The sequence below is a fragment of the Schistocerca americana genome, chromosome 1 (assembly GCF_021461395.2).
Source record: "Schistocerca americana isolate TAMUIC-IGC-003095 chromosome 1, iqSchAmer2.1, whole genome shotgun sequence".
Lineage (NCBI taxonomy): Eukaryota > Metazoa > Arthropoda > Insecta > Orthoptera > Acrididae > Schistocerca > Schistocerca americana.
Genome location: NC_060119.1, coordinates 332,991,226 through 333,008,486, shown reverse-complemented (window position 1 = coordinate 333,008,486; position 17,261 = coordinate 332,991,226). Strand labels below are relative to the sequence as shown.

The window sequence follows — 17,261 nt, the reverse complement described above, 5'->3', positions numbered from 1 at the left end:
ATATTTTTTCATCCAAGGATTTCTATTGTTGTTATCTACATCAATCATATCACAATGGTGTTAGAATTAAATTCAGGCAGTACTCATTTATTTTCTTTTGTAAAGGTAAATTGAAAAGAAGCTTGCATTTCTGCATTTTGCTTGTTATACTCAAATTTAGTTCCTGTGCCATCCATCACAGTCTGGACAACAGCTTTGGTGCCACTGGGAGATGAACAGAATGTCCTTTTGTTTGGGAGAGATCTCCTGATAAGATTCAGTTAAGGTAGTTATTGAAGACTTAGTGCATTGCCCTTTCCTTTAGCATCTCTCGCTATCTGTGCTATATTTTGTTGTACACCTACCATGCAATAGTGTCTCTATTTTTAAAAAAGTTTCTCTATGGATATTGCATACTGTGGAGGATTACTTTCAACATCCACTATACAAATTTCATATCTATACAATGCTGGGTCAATTATTCTTATAATTTTGGGCGCAGTTCTTCTACATGCTCCTGCTAAGTTTTAATGTTTCAAGTTCCTCCTGGAGATAAGACACGATTGTCTCTTTATGTAGTTTTGCTGAACATGTACATTTTTCTACCTGTTTGAGCTGCCTTTACTGTGATAAGCATTATTGCCAAACTGACTCATAATCATTGATACAAGTTACAATGTGGATGTCCTCAGAGAGAACAGGTCCAAATCAGTTGTTGGAGGATTAAATACTTCTGCAATGATGGCAGTATGATTGGGGAATGTATGTACTATTGAACTGATGATTTTTCATAAATTTTCGGTAACATCTTGGGTTTAGACTGTTGGTCAACAAAAGGAACTAATTATAAATCATGTACATCCTTGAAACTTGAATATGATTCACACAGTCTCACAGACAACATCAGTGTCTGCTTTGGTGGATTTCAACGAATATTCCATCTCCATTTCCTATCCTATTGATAAATCACTTATATTCACCCCCAAAAATCTCACTTCTGTATATCACAGGTATTTTTTAAATTTTTTATTTACTGTGAGCTCCACAGGTTAGTAGGAATTCTTGTAGGGCTTATAATACTATTTTTGTGAATTTCAGATTCCATCCTCTTTCCAAACATTAAACCCAACAGCTCAATAACAGAAGGTGGTATTTATTTAAGTAATTCTTAAGCCTTTTCCAATTATTTCTGAAACAAAATACATTTGCAGCAGTGGCCTGTCACTCTCTACAATTTTGTATCACTTTTTTTATTCAATGGAAGCAATTTCATTGTTTTAAGTATTTGTGGAAACTTATGTAGTCCTTTAGCAGACTCACCAGTAGGTAATTTGCAAAGAGTAAACATTTTATTTCTAGCTTTTGCATTTGCCTGTACTGCTATCTTTCTCACTGGAAATTAGCTGAGGCACTGTCTAAGGTGCTAAGTTATCTGTTGTTACAAAATTTTCTTTGAATTTTTTTAAAAAAGTTATTTTTATTGTTATTTTAATTATTTTATTTTATTTATATATAAGAACAAGGATGAGGTGACTTACCGAACAAAAGCACTGGCAGGTCGATAGATACACAAACAAACACAAACATTCACACAAAATTCAAGCTTTCGCAACAAACTGTTGCCTCATCAGGAAAGAGGGAAGGAGAGGGGAAGACGAAAGGAAGTGGGTTTTAAGGGAGAGGGTAAGGAGTCATTCCAATCCCGGGAGCGGAAAGACTTACCTTAGGGGGAAAAAAGGACAGGTATACACTAGCACACACGCACATATCCATCCACACATACAGACACAAGCAGACATATTTAAATATTTAAATATGTCTGCTTGTGTCTGTATGTGTGGATGGATATGTGCGTGTGTGCTAGTGTATACCTGTCCATATTTAAATATGTCTGCTTGTGTCTGTATGTGTGGATGGATATGTGTGTGTGTGCTAGTGTATACCTGTCCTTTTTTCCCCCTAAGGTAAGTCTTTCCGCTCCCGGGATTGGAATGACTCCTTACCCTCTCCCTTAAAACCCACTTCCTTTCGTCTTCCCCTCTCCTTCCCTCTTTCCTGATGAGGCAACAGTTTGTTGCGAAAGCTTGAATTTTGTGTGAATGTTTGTGTTTGTTTGTGTATCTATCGACCTGCCAGCGCTTTTGTTCGGTAAGTCACCTCATCCTTGTTCTTATATATAATTTTTCCCACGTGGACTGTTTCCTTCCATTATATTGATTTTATTTTATTTCATTTATTTATATCTTTATTTATTTATATCTTTATGGTGTGCTACTAAAATAACCATTAACACAACTTACCGTAATCTTAGATGTGCAGAAAGACCCATGTTGTTTGATTGCTTGATTGTTGAACAGTCACTGGAAAGCTACATCCATTAAATATCTGGAAGTATGAATACACAGCAGTTAAAAGGGGAATAATCACATAAAACTAATAGTAGGACAGGCAGATGCTGGACTGAGATTCATTGCAACAATCCTCAGAAAGTGTAGTCCAAAAACAAAGCAGGAAACTTACAAAATCCTTATATCATTTTTTTGGGTGGAGGGAGGGGAGGGGAGGGGGGTGGGGAAGGATGGAAGTGTCATTTCAATGCTCATTGCTCATCCATCTCTGAAGGCAGTACAATATGATGTGGATTACTGTTGAAATTCTGAGAACATACATTTCTAGAAGAGTTCATCAACATAATGCTACCCTGTACATATCTGACAAAAAAACTAAAAAGGAAAACCAGAGATATTTAAACTCGTACATAGGCAACACAACAGTCATTCTGCCCATGCACCATTTGTGACTGGAAGAGGAGATGGATGAGGGGGGAGTGACAATGGTGTATAAAGTACCCTTTCCTACACACTATAAACAGTTTACTCATTCATGCCCAGAAAGATAATATGGCATATATTTTGTGCCTCAAGGGTATGCTGTTGGAGACATTATGTGTAGAAGTGAAAGAAAGAATGGAGGTGTTCTAATATTTGTTAAAGACAGTATAGTGTTTGCCAAAATAGATGTTAGCTCTTACTGTCCAGAAATAGATGTATGATTTACCTGTATAACACCAAATGCAGTGAATACTATAATTGTTAGCTTATGTAGATCACCAGGTGGAGATTTAAATACATTTTTCGAAAGATTTGAGCTGCTTATGAGGAAAATAATAAAATCTAAAACAAAACTAATTATCTGTGGTGATTTCAACATTGAAATGGCCAACAGTGATGAACATGTTACTAGAACATTTTTTAATATCTTAAGATCACTAAATTTACAGTGTACAAATTACACACCAACATTGGATAATGTGTGCTTAGATAATATTATGGTAAATTTTTCTAGAGATGTGTATGATATTAGACTTGCTAGTGGAGCCCTAGCTGACCATGAACCATTGATTTTAACAGTCTACCATGATCAGTTGCCTAAATCAGACACATCAGCCAGAATCAAGTCTAATGCCACATGGAAAAGACGGCACAAAGATGAATATATTAATTTATTTATTGACAGATTATCTGATGTTAACTGGGACTTTGTATACAACACACAACCTGGGAAGGGTGCTGGTGTAAAGGTGTTTAACAACTTCCTGAAAATACTCACAGAGTTATGGTACTCCTGCTCACCATTTATCAAAAGTAGCCCTAAGCATAAACAGAAAAACAAACAACTAAAAGGTATACTGATGAGCTAGCTCTCACTACGAAGGAGATGCTCAGGTTGTACAGAATATATAAAAATTCTTGTAAACAAAGACCTGAGCTAGATAATATTTGTTATAGAGCTTATACAAAATGTAAAAAAACCAACAAAGACAAACTGTCCTTGGCCAAAAAACATGCATGTGAACATTACATTGAAAGTGCTCCCAACAAATGTAAAGCAGCATGGGGCATCATCAACCAGTATAATTCACAAACCCACACACAAGATGCAATGCTGGTCGCAGAAGAAGTAAATAATTACTTCCTAACCTCAGTGAGTGAGCTGAAAAACAAAATCAAGAAAATGGCACTTGTGCACTAGATCATCTTGGTGCTGTGCCTCATAGGAGGTATACTTTCCACCAGAATGTTGTCACCCCGGGGGTTATTGTAAAAGCTGTGGCAAGGTTCACCAACTCTAAAAGTATGGACTGTTATTGGTTTGCTAAGTATCTAATGAAAGAAAAAACACATTTTATCTGTCAACCTCTTTCTTTCATTTTTAATATGTGTTTAGAATCTAGAGTTTTCCCAGATGCACTCAAAACTACAAAAGTGATACCAGTCTTTAAAAAGGGAGATAAGCATCTGCCCCAAAACTATTGACCAGTTTTTATTGTCCCAGTTTTCTCTAAAGTTTTTGAATATCTAATGTACAGCCAACTAAATAACTATTTTGAAAAGCATTATCTCTCCAACAGACAGTGTGCATATCAACATGGTAAAAATACCACTACTGCTGTCACTGAAGCTGTTAACCAGGTGTTAACTGCATTCGAAAATAAGGATCTAGTATCAGTTGTACTTTGTGATCTTAGCAAAGCCTTTGACTGCATACCATTTAACCCTACTTGCAAAACTGGAATTTTATGGTATATATAAACCATCTTTAGGTATAATCGAATCATACTTAAGTAACAGGAGACAGTTTGTATCAATTAAAAATAAATGCTCCTCGCTGAAGGAAGTTCGGACTGGAGTGCCTCAGGGCTCGGTACAAGGTCCTATTCTGTTCATCATTGCAATTAGTGGCTTACCTTACCATGTAGGAGCAAATTCAATTGTGTGTTATGCAGATGACACAACACTGCTCAATACACACCATGACACAACAGAACTTCATCAGGCAACACAGGAAAAACTAGAACTAGTAATAAATTGATTTTCTTCTAATGAACTTCTATGTAATCCTGATAAAACACAAGAACTAATTCTGGGTTTAATTACAGCTGTTGAAAGCAAATCAGTAAAATTGTTAGGCTTCCACATTGATTCAAAATTAAACTGGGAGGAACATATTAGCCATATCTGCAAGAGAATAGCAAGATTGTGTTATCTCATCAGGAGACTGACAGATGTAGTCACTGATGAGTATCTAAAGGTGGTATATTTTTGGCCTGTTTCAATCACACATTTCCTATGGCATATTGTTATGGGGACATTCTTGCTTTGTCAGTGAAATTCTGAAAATTCAAAACAAAGTTATCAGAATAATGAGCAAAGTTAAGTCTAAGGAACACTGCCGCTCCCTCTTTATCAAGCACATGATATTAACTGTTGTGAATCTAAACATCTACACAGAACTGCTTTTTGTCAAAAGCAACATTAATGAGTTCAATACCAGAGAGAACATACATCCCCACAAGACCAAAGGCAAACTGGACTTCGACATACCAAGACACAGACTCACAAAGACTGCAAAACTCACAAAAAATAATGAGTTTAAAACTCTTCAATAAACTTCCAGCATCTGCTCAGTCACTTACCAGTATATTTTCAAATGTAAGTTTTGTGACTGGTTACCCAAACACCCAATTTATAAGGTAACAGAATATTTTGAAATAATCATTGACATTAGTTTACAAGAATATTCCTAAAAGAAGTGGAATTAAATTGCAAAAACTTTACTGTAAAGTTATTGTTAATTGTATATTTAATGTTCAGACCTATTCCACTGTAAGTGGTCAATGGTAAATAAACTGAATACTGAATTCTAAATATCTGCTTTATTTACACAGTGCACGAGTGCTCTCCTCTTTGGTGAAGGCATTGACGTTGTGGTGCAGAGAATGGCACAGCATTCAACTCAGCCCATTTATTATTACTATTTCTCTTATGTTGGACCTCTGACTAGCTATCCTGGTTTGGAAGGTATGTGTATTTATATATTTTAGGTAAAGAAATTACTGCCATCATTGATATTGATGACTTCATACTTCATTGCCTACCCGATTGTGTGTGATGAGCAGATTGCTACTTCTTAAAATAAGGAAAATACCTTGAGCTCTTTGAAGTGATGAGCCACTATGTCATAATCAACTGAGACTTGAATTAAACATTTATACTGAATTCACTTCCATTACAGAACAACGAGACTATGAATACAATTAAAATGTTTTCTTTGTTGTACAACCAAAATTAAAATTCAGATTCAACTGTTGTTTGTAGATAAAAATAAACATAAGGTTTTTGAACAGCCATAAGAATTTTGTTTTTAAGCTGCTTCATAGCTGCTGTAATAAATAGTTTAATGTGGGAGTGGGAGGGGGTAACAGTGTGGGAAATAATGAAGTAAGTTAACCTCTTTGATGATACTGCAAAGTTGGTGTGTGGTTAAGAAGACAGTTGAATATCAGGTAAAAATAAGGGGATTTAATGTTGAAGTGGAAAGAACTAGAACGGAAGAACAAAGGTTGAGTAAAGTGAAGGAAACTGTTGCAGAAAGTAGAAGTTACAGAGAGAGAACATGTATGAAAATGTTATATATATGTGGCTGAACAAAAAAAAAGTGTTTTGTGTTGTAAGCTCAATGAGATATAGAAGAGCATCAAGCAAATGTAGACAAAGGCAGGTATTAATAGCTATTCTGTAGTAAACCATCAAGAAGTCCTACTTACGGCGCTGCAAAAAATATAAAATTTCCCCTTTTTTATTTCCAGATAAGAAAACTGTTTCAGAGAAAATAGAAAAGTATTGCTTATGAACAATATTAGATAATCTCCCTTGTTGTTACCTGTAAAGTAAAACACATCAATAATGAATGATAAAATTAAACTCTATGAGAAAAAAGGTCATCTGAAGCATTATTAAACAAATATAAAAAGCATATAAAATCAGACAGATTTTTGGAATTCAGTTCCCAGAGAAGACTGTGGCAAAAGTTACATCCTCTACTACATTTTCCAATAAATCATTAAAGACAAATAAATTATATTGCAACAAATACTGATACATTATCAGCAGACCTTAATGGTATGTGAAATTAATAGTAAGGTCAGTGTTGGCCGTAATATTGATGTTTTATTGATAGTAAAATCGATTTTCAATCACATTGTGATCATCTTCAGTCTTGGAAGTTAAAAATTTCACATAGTGATCAGTGAATAAAAACAAAAAAACACAAATACACCTGAGTATAAGCCAAAAATTGGAAAGAACATACCTGTGGTGTACAAATTAAACTCATAGACACTGGTATCTAGTTATCAGTAACCAAAGCTGAGAAGCGATCACAATAACTGAAGCTGCTGTAGTCATTTTTAATGTTCTCAAATGGACCAATGGATCTCTGACCATCAGGATATCTTGTTATGACTTAGTTTAGGACAAACATATTTACAAGGAAGATAATGTAGATAAGAAAACATCACCAATCCTTGACATACTGGATTATCATTTCATTGTGCCATTTCCAATAAAAAACAAATCAAATTGCAATACTCAACAAGGAAAACTGGTAATAAGTGGATCACAAATGATATAAGAATGTCATGTAACACTAAGAGGCCACACTATGAGCAAAGTGTAGAACAAGGTTGTACAAGAAGATATTTTGTGAAGTAATATATAAAGCAAAACAACTAGAAAATAAAGTGTGCATAAATAACAAATGTAAATCCATGTAGGACATTGTCAAAGAAATTTTACAACCTGACTCCTAACAGAAAACACTAGCATATCTGCAAACAAATAACAGATATCAAACACATATTTGTGATACATTCAATAAACACTTTTCTGGAATTGCTAGCAGTCTTTCAGTCAGTCAATCTCCACTGACAAAACATTCTGTCCAAAGTGTAAAAGATCTGACAAATTCCCAATATCTGCAGTTTGTTCTCCTAATTAATGGAACATGAAAATGGCCTTGATGTTTTACTTACCTATATAATAAAATGGCTTGCTCATGAAATAGTACAGCCCCTTTGCAACATAATCAACTGCTCCATGGGTACTGGCATTTTCCCTCAGCCAACCAAAACCACCATGATATTTCATTACACAGAACAGAGAGAAGCATGAGATCATTAAATGCTGACCTATATCCCTCCTTCCAGCGGTGTCCAAAAAGACAGAAAAAAACTTTATGTACTCCAGTAATGTTCTTTCCTGAAAATCACTCTATACTAACAGCACAGTAGTTTGGCTCTCTTTTCATTTGCTGACCACATAATGCATGTATTTAATGAAAAACACAATGTTTCTTGCCTTTTCATTGATCTAATGAAAACGTTTGATCTAGTCAATCACACATTGTTATACGCTAACTATCGCTTATGGAATCAGAAGAGTCTGTAATAATTGGTTTCAGTTGTATCTATCAAACAGAGGGCAGCTGGTAGAAATAACGAAGCATGATGGAAAAACAAGCCGTTCAGATATAATACCAGTTATTCATTTGTAAATAAGACTCTCTATACCTTTGAAACAAATAATGGCATGCATGACCATCTCATCTGACAAATTGGAGAATGGATTAATGCCATGGTAATGTGAGACACATAGACTACATGCTCTACAACAAATTATCTTGTTAAATAAAAAAATAATAAAAACCCTTTCAGTGTGAAACATTACCAATATAATGTTCTAGCACTATTTTTATTCTGTTCCTGAATGTGTAGAGGCCACTAATTTCAATGAAACTTTAATTTTGTACAAAATGTATTATGCCATATGGCGCTTGCCACAGGCATATATCTCACCTTTTGGCTTGGCTCAGTTAGAGGTTAAGTTTGAAATGCCCTCTTTCATAAGGCAGGGAACGTTTGGGGATCTGGCTGCAGCATGGAGGCAGAATGGTTGGCAAGTGAGCTTCAGTGGGTTGTGCTGTGGGTCACCTCGAGATTATTGAGCTGACTTTTCTGTTGTACATCTACATCTACATCTACATCCATACTCCGCAAGCCACCTGACGGTGTGTGGTGGAGGGTACTTTGAGTACCTCTATTGATTCTCCCTTCTATTCCAGTCTCGTATTGTTCCTGGAAAGAAAGATTGTCAGTATGTGGGCCCTAATCTCTCTGATTTTATCCACATGGTCTCTTCGCAAGATATACGTAGGAGGGAGCAATATACTGCTTGACTCCTCGCTGAAGGTATGTTCTCGAAACTTCAACAAAAGCCCGTACTGAACTACTGAGCGTCTCTCCTGTAGAGTCTTTCACTGGAGTTTGTCTACCATCTCTGTAACACTTTTGCGATTACTAAATGAGCCTGTAACAAAGTGCGCTGCTCTCTGTTGGATCTTCTCTATCTCTTCTATCAACCCTATCTGGTAGGGATCCCACACTGGTGAGCAATATTCAAGCAGTGGGCAAACAAGTGTACTGTAACCTACTTCCTTTGTTTTCAGATTGCATTTCCTTAGGATTCTTCCAATGAGTCTCAGTCTGGCATCCGCTTTACTGATGATCAACTTTATATGATCATTCCATTTTAAATCGCTCCTAATGCATACACTCAGATAATTCATGGAATTAACTGCTTCCAGTTGCTGATCTGCTATCTTGTAGCTAAATGATAAAGGATCTTTCTTTGTATGTATTCACAGCACATTACACTTGTCTACATTGAGATTCAATTGCCATTCCCTGCACGATGCGTCAATTCGTTGCAGATCCTCCTGCAGTCCAGTACAATTTTCCATTGTTACAACCTCTTGATATACCCTAGCATCATCCGCAAAAAGCCTCAGTGAACTTCCAATGTTATACACAAGGTCGTTTATGTATATTGTGAATAGCAATTGTCCTACGACACTCCCCTGCGGCACACCCGAAATCACTCTTACTTCGGAAGACTTCTCTCCATTAAGAATGACATGTTGCGTTCTGTTATCTAGGAACTCGTCAATCCAATCACACAACTGGCATGATAGTCCATATGCTCTTACTTTGTTCATTAAATGACTGTGGGGAACTGTATCGAATGCCTTGCAGAAACACGGCATCTACCTGTGAACCCGTGTCTATGCCCCTCTTGAGTCTCATGGACGAAAAGTGCGAGCTGGGTTTCACACGATCATCTTTTTCGAAACCCATGCTGATTCCTACAGAGTAGATTTCTCAGTCTCCAGAAAAGTCATTATACTCGAACATAATACATGTTCCAAAATTCTACAACTGATCAACATTAGAGATATAGGTCTATAGTTCTGCACATCTGTTCGACATCCCTTCTTGGAAACGGGGATGACCTGTGCCCTTTTCCAATCCTTTGGAACACTACACTCTTCTAAAGACCTACGGTACACTGCTGCAAGAAGGGGGGCAAGTTCCTTTGTGTACTCTGTTTAAATTCGAACTGGTACCCCATCAGGTGCAGCGGCCTTCCTCTTTTGAGCGATTTTAATTGTTTCCCTATCCCTCTGCCATCTATTTCGATATCTACCATTTTGTCTGTTCCTTGGAAGAAATTCCTTGATAGTTGTCTTAAGTGGTTTTTGCCTTTTGTTCAAATATTAATGAGTTTTTAAGTTTGCAAGGATCAGTTACACAGTTATTGAATTTGTCAGGGGTGTTGCAATTGTGGTTAAATTTTCATGTGGTTTTTAAGTCCTACACAGATCAGCTGAGCAGCCATTGTGTTTGTTAGCTTTGCAACAGTTTATTGTTTAAATTTACTGATGGATTTAGGTGACGCTGAAATCACCTGGGCAGCTGTTGAGTACATTTTAGTTGTTGTAGTTGTTGAATGAATTTTTGTGGGTTTTAAGTACTGCAGAGATAGTTAGACAGCTGTTGAGATGTTTGATGTTGCTGTAAATATTGCTTGTAACACATTAATTTGGAATTAATTGCTGTGCCACTCAAGCAGCTTTCAATTTGATTAGCAAGGCTGCAGGTTGACACTGGCAGTCTTCACGTAGTTGTGAATTGAAGGGAGCTATTGCCGATATTTACTATTTCTCTTAAGGCTGACATAGTAGGCGTTGGACTCCATGGAGACTATATGACAGTGATTATGAAATTGTCTGCAGTTAGTGGATTGAAATCCATATGCATCTGGAGGTGTGAATGATGGTAGTGTGATAGATCTGATACAATTCAATTTTCCTTTGGATGTATGACTCTCAGCTTCAACTATGTTAATGATGGAAGCTGAAGAAATGAATCAAAATTTATGCCCTGGGCCTGAACTGCGGTGTCTTTGCTTACTATGCAGGTGTGCTAGCCTTTGCACAACCATAGCAGTACACATAATCCACCTGCATGGACTACCCTAGTAAAATGCCCTTCCTAGCGCAAACTTCAATTCACGTCTGCAGCATTCTTTCCCCCTCCGTCTTAAACCATCACTATTGCCGAAGCTCTCTGGTATTGAAATAGTACCCCAGGTTTTTTACATAATTGGGAAATCCTGCTTGTACCTCAGGTGTGAGTGATCTGTAGATCTGATATAATTAAATATCTTGAGTAAAATTTAATTATATCAGATCTGCAGATTGCTTACACTTGTGGTACAGGCAGTATTTCCCCATTACATCCAAAATTGGGGTGCTATTCCAATACTATTCCAGTACCAGAGAGACTCAGCAAAAGTAATGATTTAAGAAGAGGAAAATAAGCTGAAGACGTGAATTGAAGTTTGTGTTATGGAAGGCATTGGACTAGTGTAGTCTACGGAGCTGTGTCATCTATACTGCTATTGTGGTGTAATGGCTAGCATACCTGCCTAGTAAGCAAGGAGAACCAGGCTGAAGTCCCAACCGGGCACAAATTTTATTTCATTTCTTCAGTTTCCATAGTCCGCCCCGATAGCTGAGTGGTCATTGCGGCGATCTGTCATGCCAAGGGGCCTGGGTTCGATTCCCAGCTGGGTCAGAGACTTTCTCCACTCAGGGACTGAGTGTTGCGTTGCCCTCATTATCATTTCATCATCATCAGTGGAAGGCAACAAGAAACCACCACTGGAATCACTTCCCTAAACGCTCATGTGGTGGACCTCTCTGACAAGGCCTCCCCCATGACAAGATCTGCCGTAAGGCAGCACACAAAGTAAGACAGTTTCCTTCATTATCATATATGGTAGTATTCAAATGTTGTGAAACAAGTGCAGGGTGATTCAAAAAGAATACCACAACTTTAAAAATGTGTATTTAATGAAAGAAACATAATATAACCTTCTGTTACACATCATTACAAAGAGTATTTAAAAAGGTTTTTTTTCACTCAAAAACAAGTTCAGAGATGTTCAATATGGCCCCTTCCAGACACTCGAGCAATATCAGCCCGATACTCCAACTTGTTCCACACTCTCTGTAGCATATCAGGCGTAACAGTTAGGATAGCTGCTGTTATTTCTCGTTTCAAATCATCAATGGTGGCTGGGAGAGGTGGCCGAAACACCATATCCTTAACATACTCCCATAAGAAAAAATCGCAGGGGGTAAGATCAGGGCTTCTTGGAGGCCAGTGATGAAGTGCTCTGTCACGGGCTGCCTGGCGGCCGATCCATCGCCTCGGGTAGTTGACGATAAGGTTTCATAACTAACCTTTTTCGTAGGACTCTCCATACAGTTGATTGTGGAATTTGCAGCTCTCTGCTAGCTCTGCGAGTCAATTTTCCTGGGCTGCGAACAAATGCTTGCTGAATGCGTGCTACATTTTCATCACTCGTTCTTGGCCGTCCAGAACTTTTTCCTTTGCACAAACACCCATTCTCTGTAAACTGTTTATACCAATGTTTAATACACCACCTATCAGGAGGCTTAACACCATACTTCGTTCGAAATGCACGCTGAACAACTGTCGTCGATTCACTTCTGCTGTACTCAATAACACAAAAAGCTTTCTGTTGAGCGGTCGCCATCTTAGCATCAACTGACGTTGACGCCTAGTCAACAGCGCCTCAAGCGAACAAATGTACAACTAAATGAAACTTTATAGCTCCCTTAATTCGCCGACAGATAGTGCTTAGCTCTGTCTTTTGTCGTTGCAGAGTTTTAAATTCCTAAAGTTGTGGTATTCTTTTTGAATCACCCTGTATATCCTTCAGTAATCCGTGTCTGCTATTAGTGTGTGCCTTAGTGCCCGAAATGGTTGTTGGTTCTGGCCACTCAGTTCGTTGGTAAAATAACTGGTTGTTAAGGCATAGTAATTGAGATAGTTCCCCTAGCCTCTTATTCAAGAATACTTATGGCATTGAGCTCAGGTTACTGTGTTAACTATGATTGTGACAGTTATCAAAAACAATTACTCTTGTTGACTACAAAATGTATTAACCATGAATGCAAGCACATGCCTACACTGACTCACACTCGCGTTCATGTGCATGCCCACATGCGCACCCACTTGGACACCCCACACATGTGGATGCACACACATGCACATACATACACACACAAATGCTCCACAGCACATATTTGTATTTTAAAACAGAGTTCGCTGTTTAGAAACTATCGTAATGTAAATTTATGTGTATTCTGTTGGTATGAATTTACATTAAACAAATTAATTCCTGCTCTCACTGCTGCATAAATACCCATACAAAATTCATTGATTTCCTTAGTCTGAATATGAGTAGGAAGTTTATACATTACAGTAAGAGAGAACAAATAAATCAGTGCATATCCCCCTACTCATCTCACCCCAGACCACCAAACTTAACCTTCATAGGTTATTTCGTGCACCACAGCTGCTTATTTTCTACTTTTCAACATTTCTCTACATAAATGCGATCATATATATGCAGATATCTAAAGCCCCCAGAACCAAATTCTTCCCCCATGTTTGATAACAAAAATAGCATTATATACACTTAAATTTCCCTATGTTTCCACACATATGTCAGAAATAAATAATTTAAATTTTTCACACATACAGTACATCCATGCATATCTTCTAAATCATAGTAAAATTCCTGTAATACCTATTTAAATACAACTTCTACCTTAAATTCCATTTACATCGGCTGTGCAAATTATTTAACACAACATAAATACACCGTCCAGGAAACAGTTAATAATAAAACCCCCAAAATTACATATAACTATATCAACATCATAACCAAATATATACTCTACATACTACTGAGCACATTTTATTCTCTTCATTTCCTTTTCAGTAGCTTCACTTCAGGAATATAACATCACAGTGGCAACCAAAACATGGACACGAAGACAAGGATGCCAACTGCCTTTCAGGGAATCCTTTGGCAGAACACGTAAATGTGGATGAAATTCCAGTCATCACTGTACCAAATAACATTGTTACTGAATTGAAGGATATCCAGCAATGCTGAAAACCATAAAAACTTTCAGGTTTAAGGAATCAAGAAAAGGAGAATTCCAATTAACAAATATCTCCAGCATGTCAGAAATGGTTGCTTGTCATCCAGTTCAACTACAGCCAGCTATTCTGAAGTATTCCCATGACACTCCACCATTTTGTCACTTGGAATTCATGATGACTCTAGACAGAATCAGGTGTAGATATTTGCAACATCACCCTCAGGATAACATCTGTCTAGCACCCACAGATGAGTGATGTCATAGAATACCAGTACTCTTATAAGGTGTTGGCAAATATGTTCTTGATGCATGTTGTTGTCAAAGAGAGAGATTGGCATACAGTACTGCATGTCATGACATTTACATACAACACAGTGCAGCAAGGCACTAGAGGCTTTACAATGTTCCTTCTTTCCAATGGTCATGAGGCAGATATGACAATGAATACAATCTCCCCATTTCAACAAAATGATACTCAAGATTACTATGTGAAACTTCTCACTGCCAGGGCCAAAGAAGTAAGGTAGCTGCATTGCATACAGACCCTGGACATTCAGGAGAAAGAACAAAAGTGTTGTAATGTCAAGCTTTGCCCAGATGGATTTTTATGTCTGTGTGGAAATTGGGAGAATCAGAAAAGTTCCCAAAGTGCTTGTTTGGCCCATATCATATCTCTCACCGCTTGTCAAATATCGCATATGAAGCTGAGGCTTATGAGCCTTCATTGAGAAGACAAAAGTGCAGAGACATCATCCATGTTTTCCATATGAAGCCCTACTGCAGTCATGAGGCGCAAATGGATGGTGAGATGTTCAAGGAAACTGAAAATCCACTCAACAATCATGATGGGAGGTTGGGGAGGCTATCTTCAATGCACATCATAGTTGAGATGATGTGACGACATCACCAGGAGATGAGGATCTGCCAATGTTGCCATGCTGAGGCCATTGATAAGGTCTAGATTCAGAGAGCTGTATATGACTCCAATAAGATTTTATGAAACAGTGGGGTCCCATTCCTCCAGGAGAGAGATCAGTTCCACAAGCTGTAGTTCTTGCAGTGTGGCATAGTAGGTGTATGACAGGCTGGCATTCTGCAGGTTATCAGTTCAAACCCAACTGCCAGCAATTATTTGTTATTTAATATGTATTATTTCTGGAAGGTTCTTGAACTATCTTATGATTGTACTCATTTATAAAGATCTGCATCGGGTTCATCCGATTGTTAACGGTCGAAATAGTCCAGCATATAAAATAACGAAATTGTTTAACCAAATTTTGAAAAAGACTTACGTGTATAAAAATAACTATTTGGTGCGTGGTAGTATGACCATGATAGGTGAAATTAAAGATACGCCAGTCACTGAGACTTCCCATTTGGTTTTGTTGGATGTTAAGAACTTATACTCCAGTGTTCCGGTTAACGAAACTATAGAAATCATTAAGAGAAATTTCCTTAAATACGGTAAAATTTCAACACAAGAGACAATTGAATTCATTGAACTCCTACAGCTCATTACAAGTTTTAATTATTTTACCTTTAATAACAAAGATCTGCATCCGGTTCGTCCGATTGTTAACGGTCGAAATAGTCCAGCATATAAAATAATGAAATTGTTGAACCAAATTCTGAAAAAGACTTACGTGTATAAAAATAACTATTCGGTGCATGGTAGTATGACCATGATAGGTGAAATTAAAGGTACGCCAGTCACTGAGACTTCCCGTTTGGTTTCATTGGATGTTAAGAACTTATACTCCAGTGTTCCAGTTAACGAAACTATAGAAATCATTAAGAGAACTTTCCTTAAATATGGTACAATTTCAACGCAAGAGACAATTGAATTTATTGAAGTCCTATAGCTCATTACAAGTTTTAATTATTTTACGTTTAATAACAAATTTTATATTCAGGACGATGGGTTAGCCATGGGGTCCAGTATTTCAGGAACTATGGCGGACATTTTTATCAACAACCTTGAAGATAAAGTTCTAAATTCAGATGATAACATTATGGATAAAATTGTTTATTACAAACGTTATGTTGATGACACTCTGTTACTTGTCAATGGTTCCTGTGAGGACACTGAGGAAATAGTAAAATAGAATTTACCGTGGAGTATGAAACTGATAATTGTTTACAGTTCCTGGACCTGAATATAAAAAAGCAGGGCAACAAACATACGTTCTCCATTTATAGAAAACAAACTACGACTGATGTCGTGATCCCGAATGATTCATGCCATCCGCAGGTGTATAAAGAAGCTGCTTTCCGTAGTCTCGTGCATAGGGCAGTCAATATACCTATGAGGGAAAAATATGGGGAGACTGAAATTAATTCCGTTAAGAGAATAGCGATGAATAACGGTTACAGAATAGATATGGTTCAAAAACTGTTATGGAAAAGTAATAAGCGCAAAAAGAAAAAAAACCTGATGGAGAGAAAGTGAAAATTATCACGATGCCATACTACGGAACAGTCTCACAAAAGATAGCAAATATTTTAAAGCCATACGATGTTAAAATAGCTTTTCAGACTAATAACCTAGTGAGGTACAGTCTTAAGCACGATATTGGCGAGAAGAGAAATAAGTTTGAAAGATCGGGAGTTTATAAAATTCAGTGCAGAACTTGTGATGCAAAACATATAGGGCAGACAGGAAGATCATTCACGATCCGGTATAAAGAACATAACAATGCATTCAGGTTAGGAAATTATGACAAATCAGCTGTTGCGAACCATATATATGAAACAGGCCACCTACTTAATAGCATAGAAGATAACGTAGAAATATTGCATGTAGAAAACAAAGGGAGGAAACTTGATTTACTAGAGGAATTCGAGATAGCTATCCATGAAAAGAAACAAAGCAATATTCTAAATGCACAAGATAATTTTAAAGAAATGAGATTTTTTAGTGGGCTTTTAGAATTATTTTAGCGTTGGTATGCGACTTTAAACTTGTAGCGTGTCACTGACGGAGTTGCGAGAGGCTAACGATGGCAGACCAATGCATTAAGGAAATAAGGTGCCCACTAGCACAGCGTGACCGTCAAGCA

The 17,261-nt window shown here is 37.2% G+C and overlaps 1 protein-coding gene across 1 annotated transcript in view; it reads left to right on the top strand.

The window, feature by feature from the left end:
- LOC124547582 (esterase FE4-like) overlaps positions 1-17,261 on the top strand; it is a 108,793-nt gene that overhangs the window by 83,119 nt on the left and 8,413 nt on the right. The window contains exon 9 of the mRNA XM_047125119.1: positions 5,708-5,840. Within this exon, the coding sequence (XP_046981075.1) occupies positions 5,708-5,840 (133 nt within the window). The remainder of the gene's footprint in view (positions 1-5,707; positions 5,841-17,261) is intronic.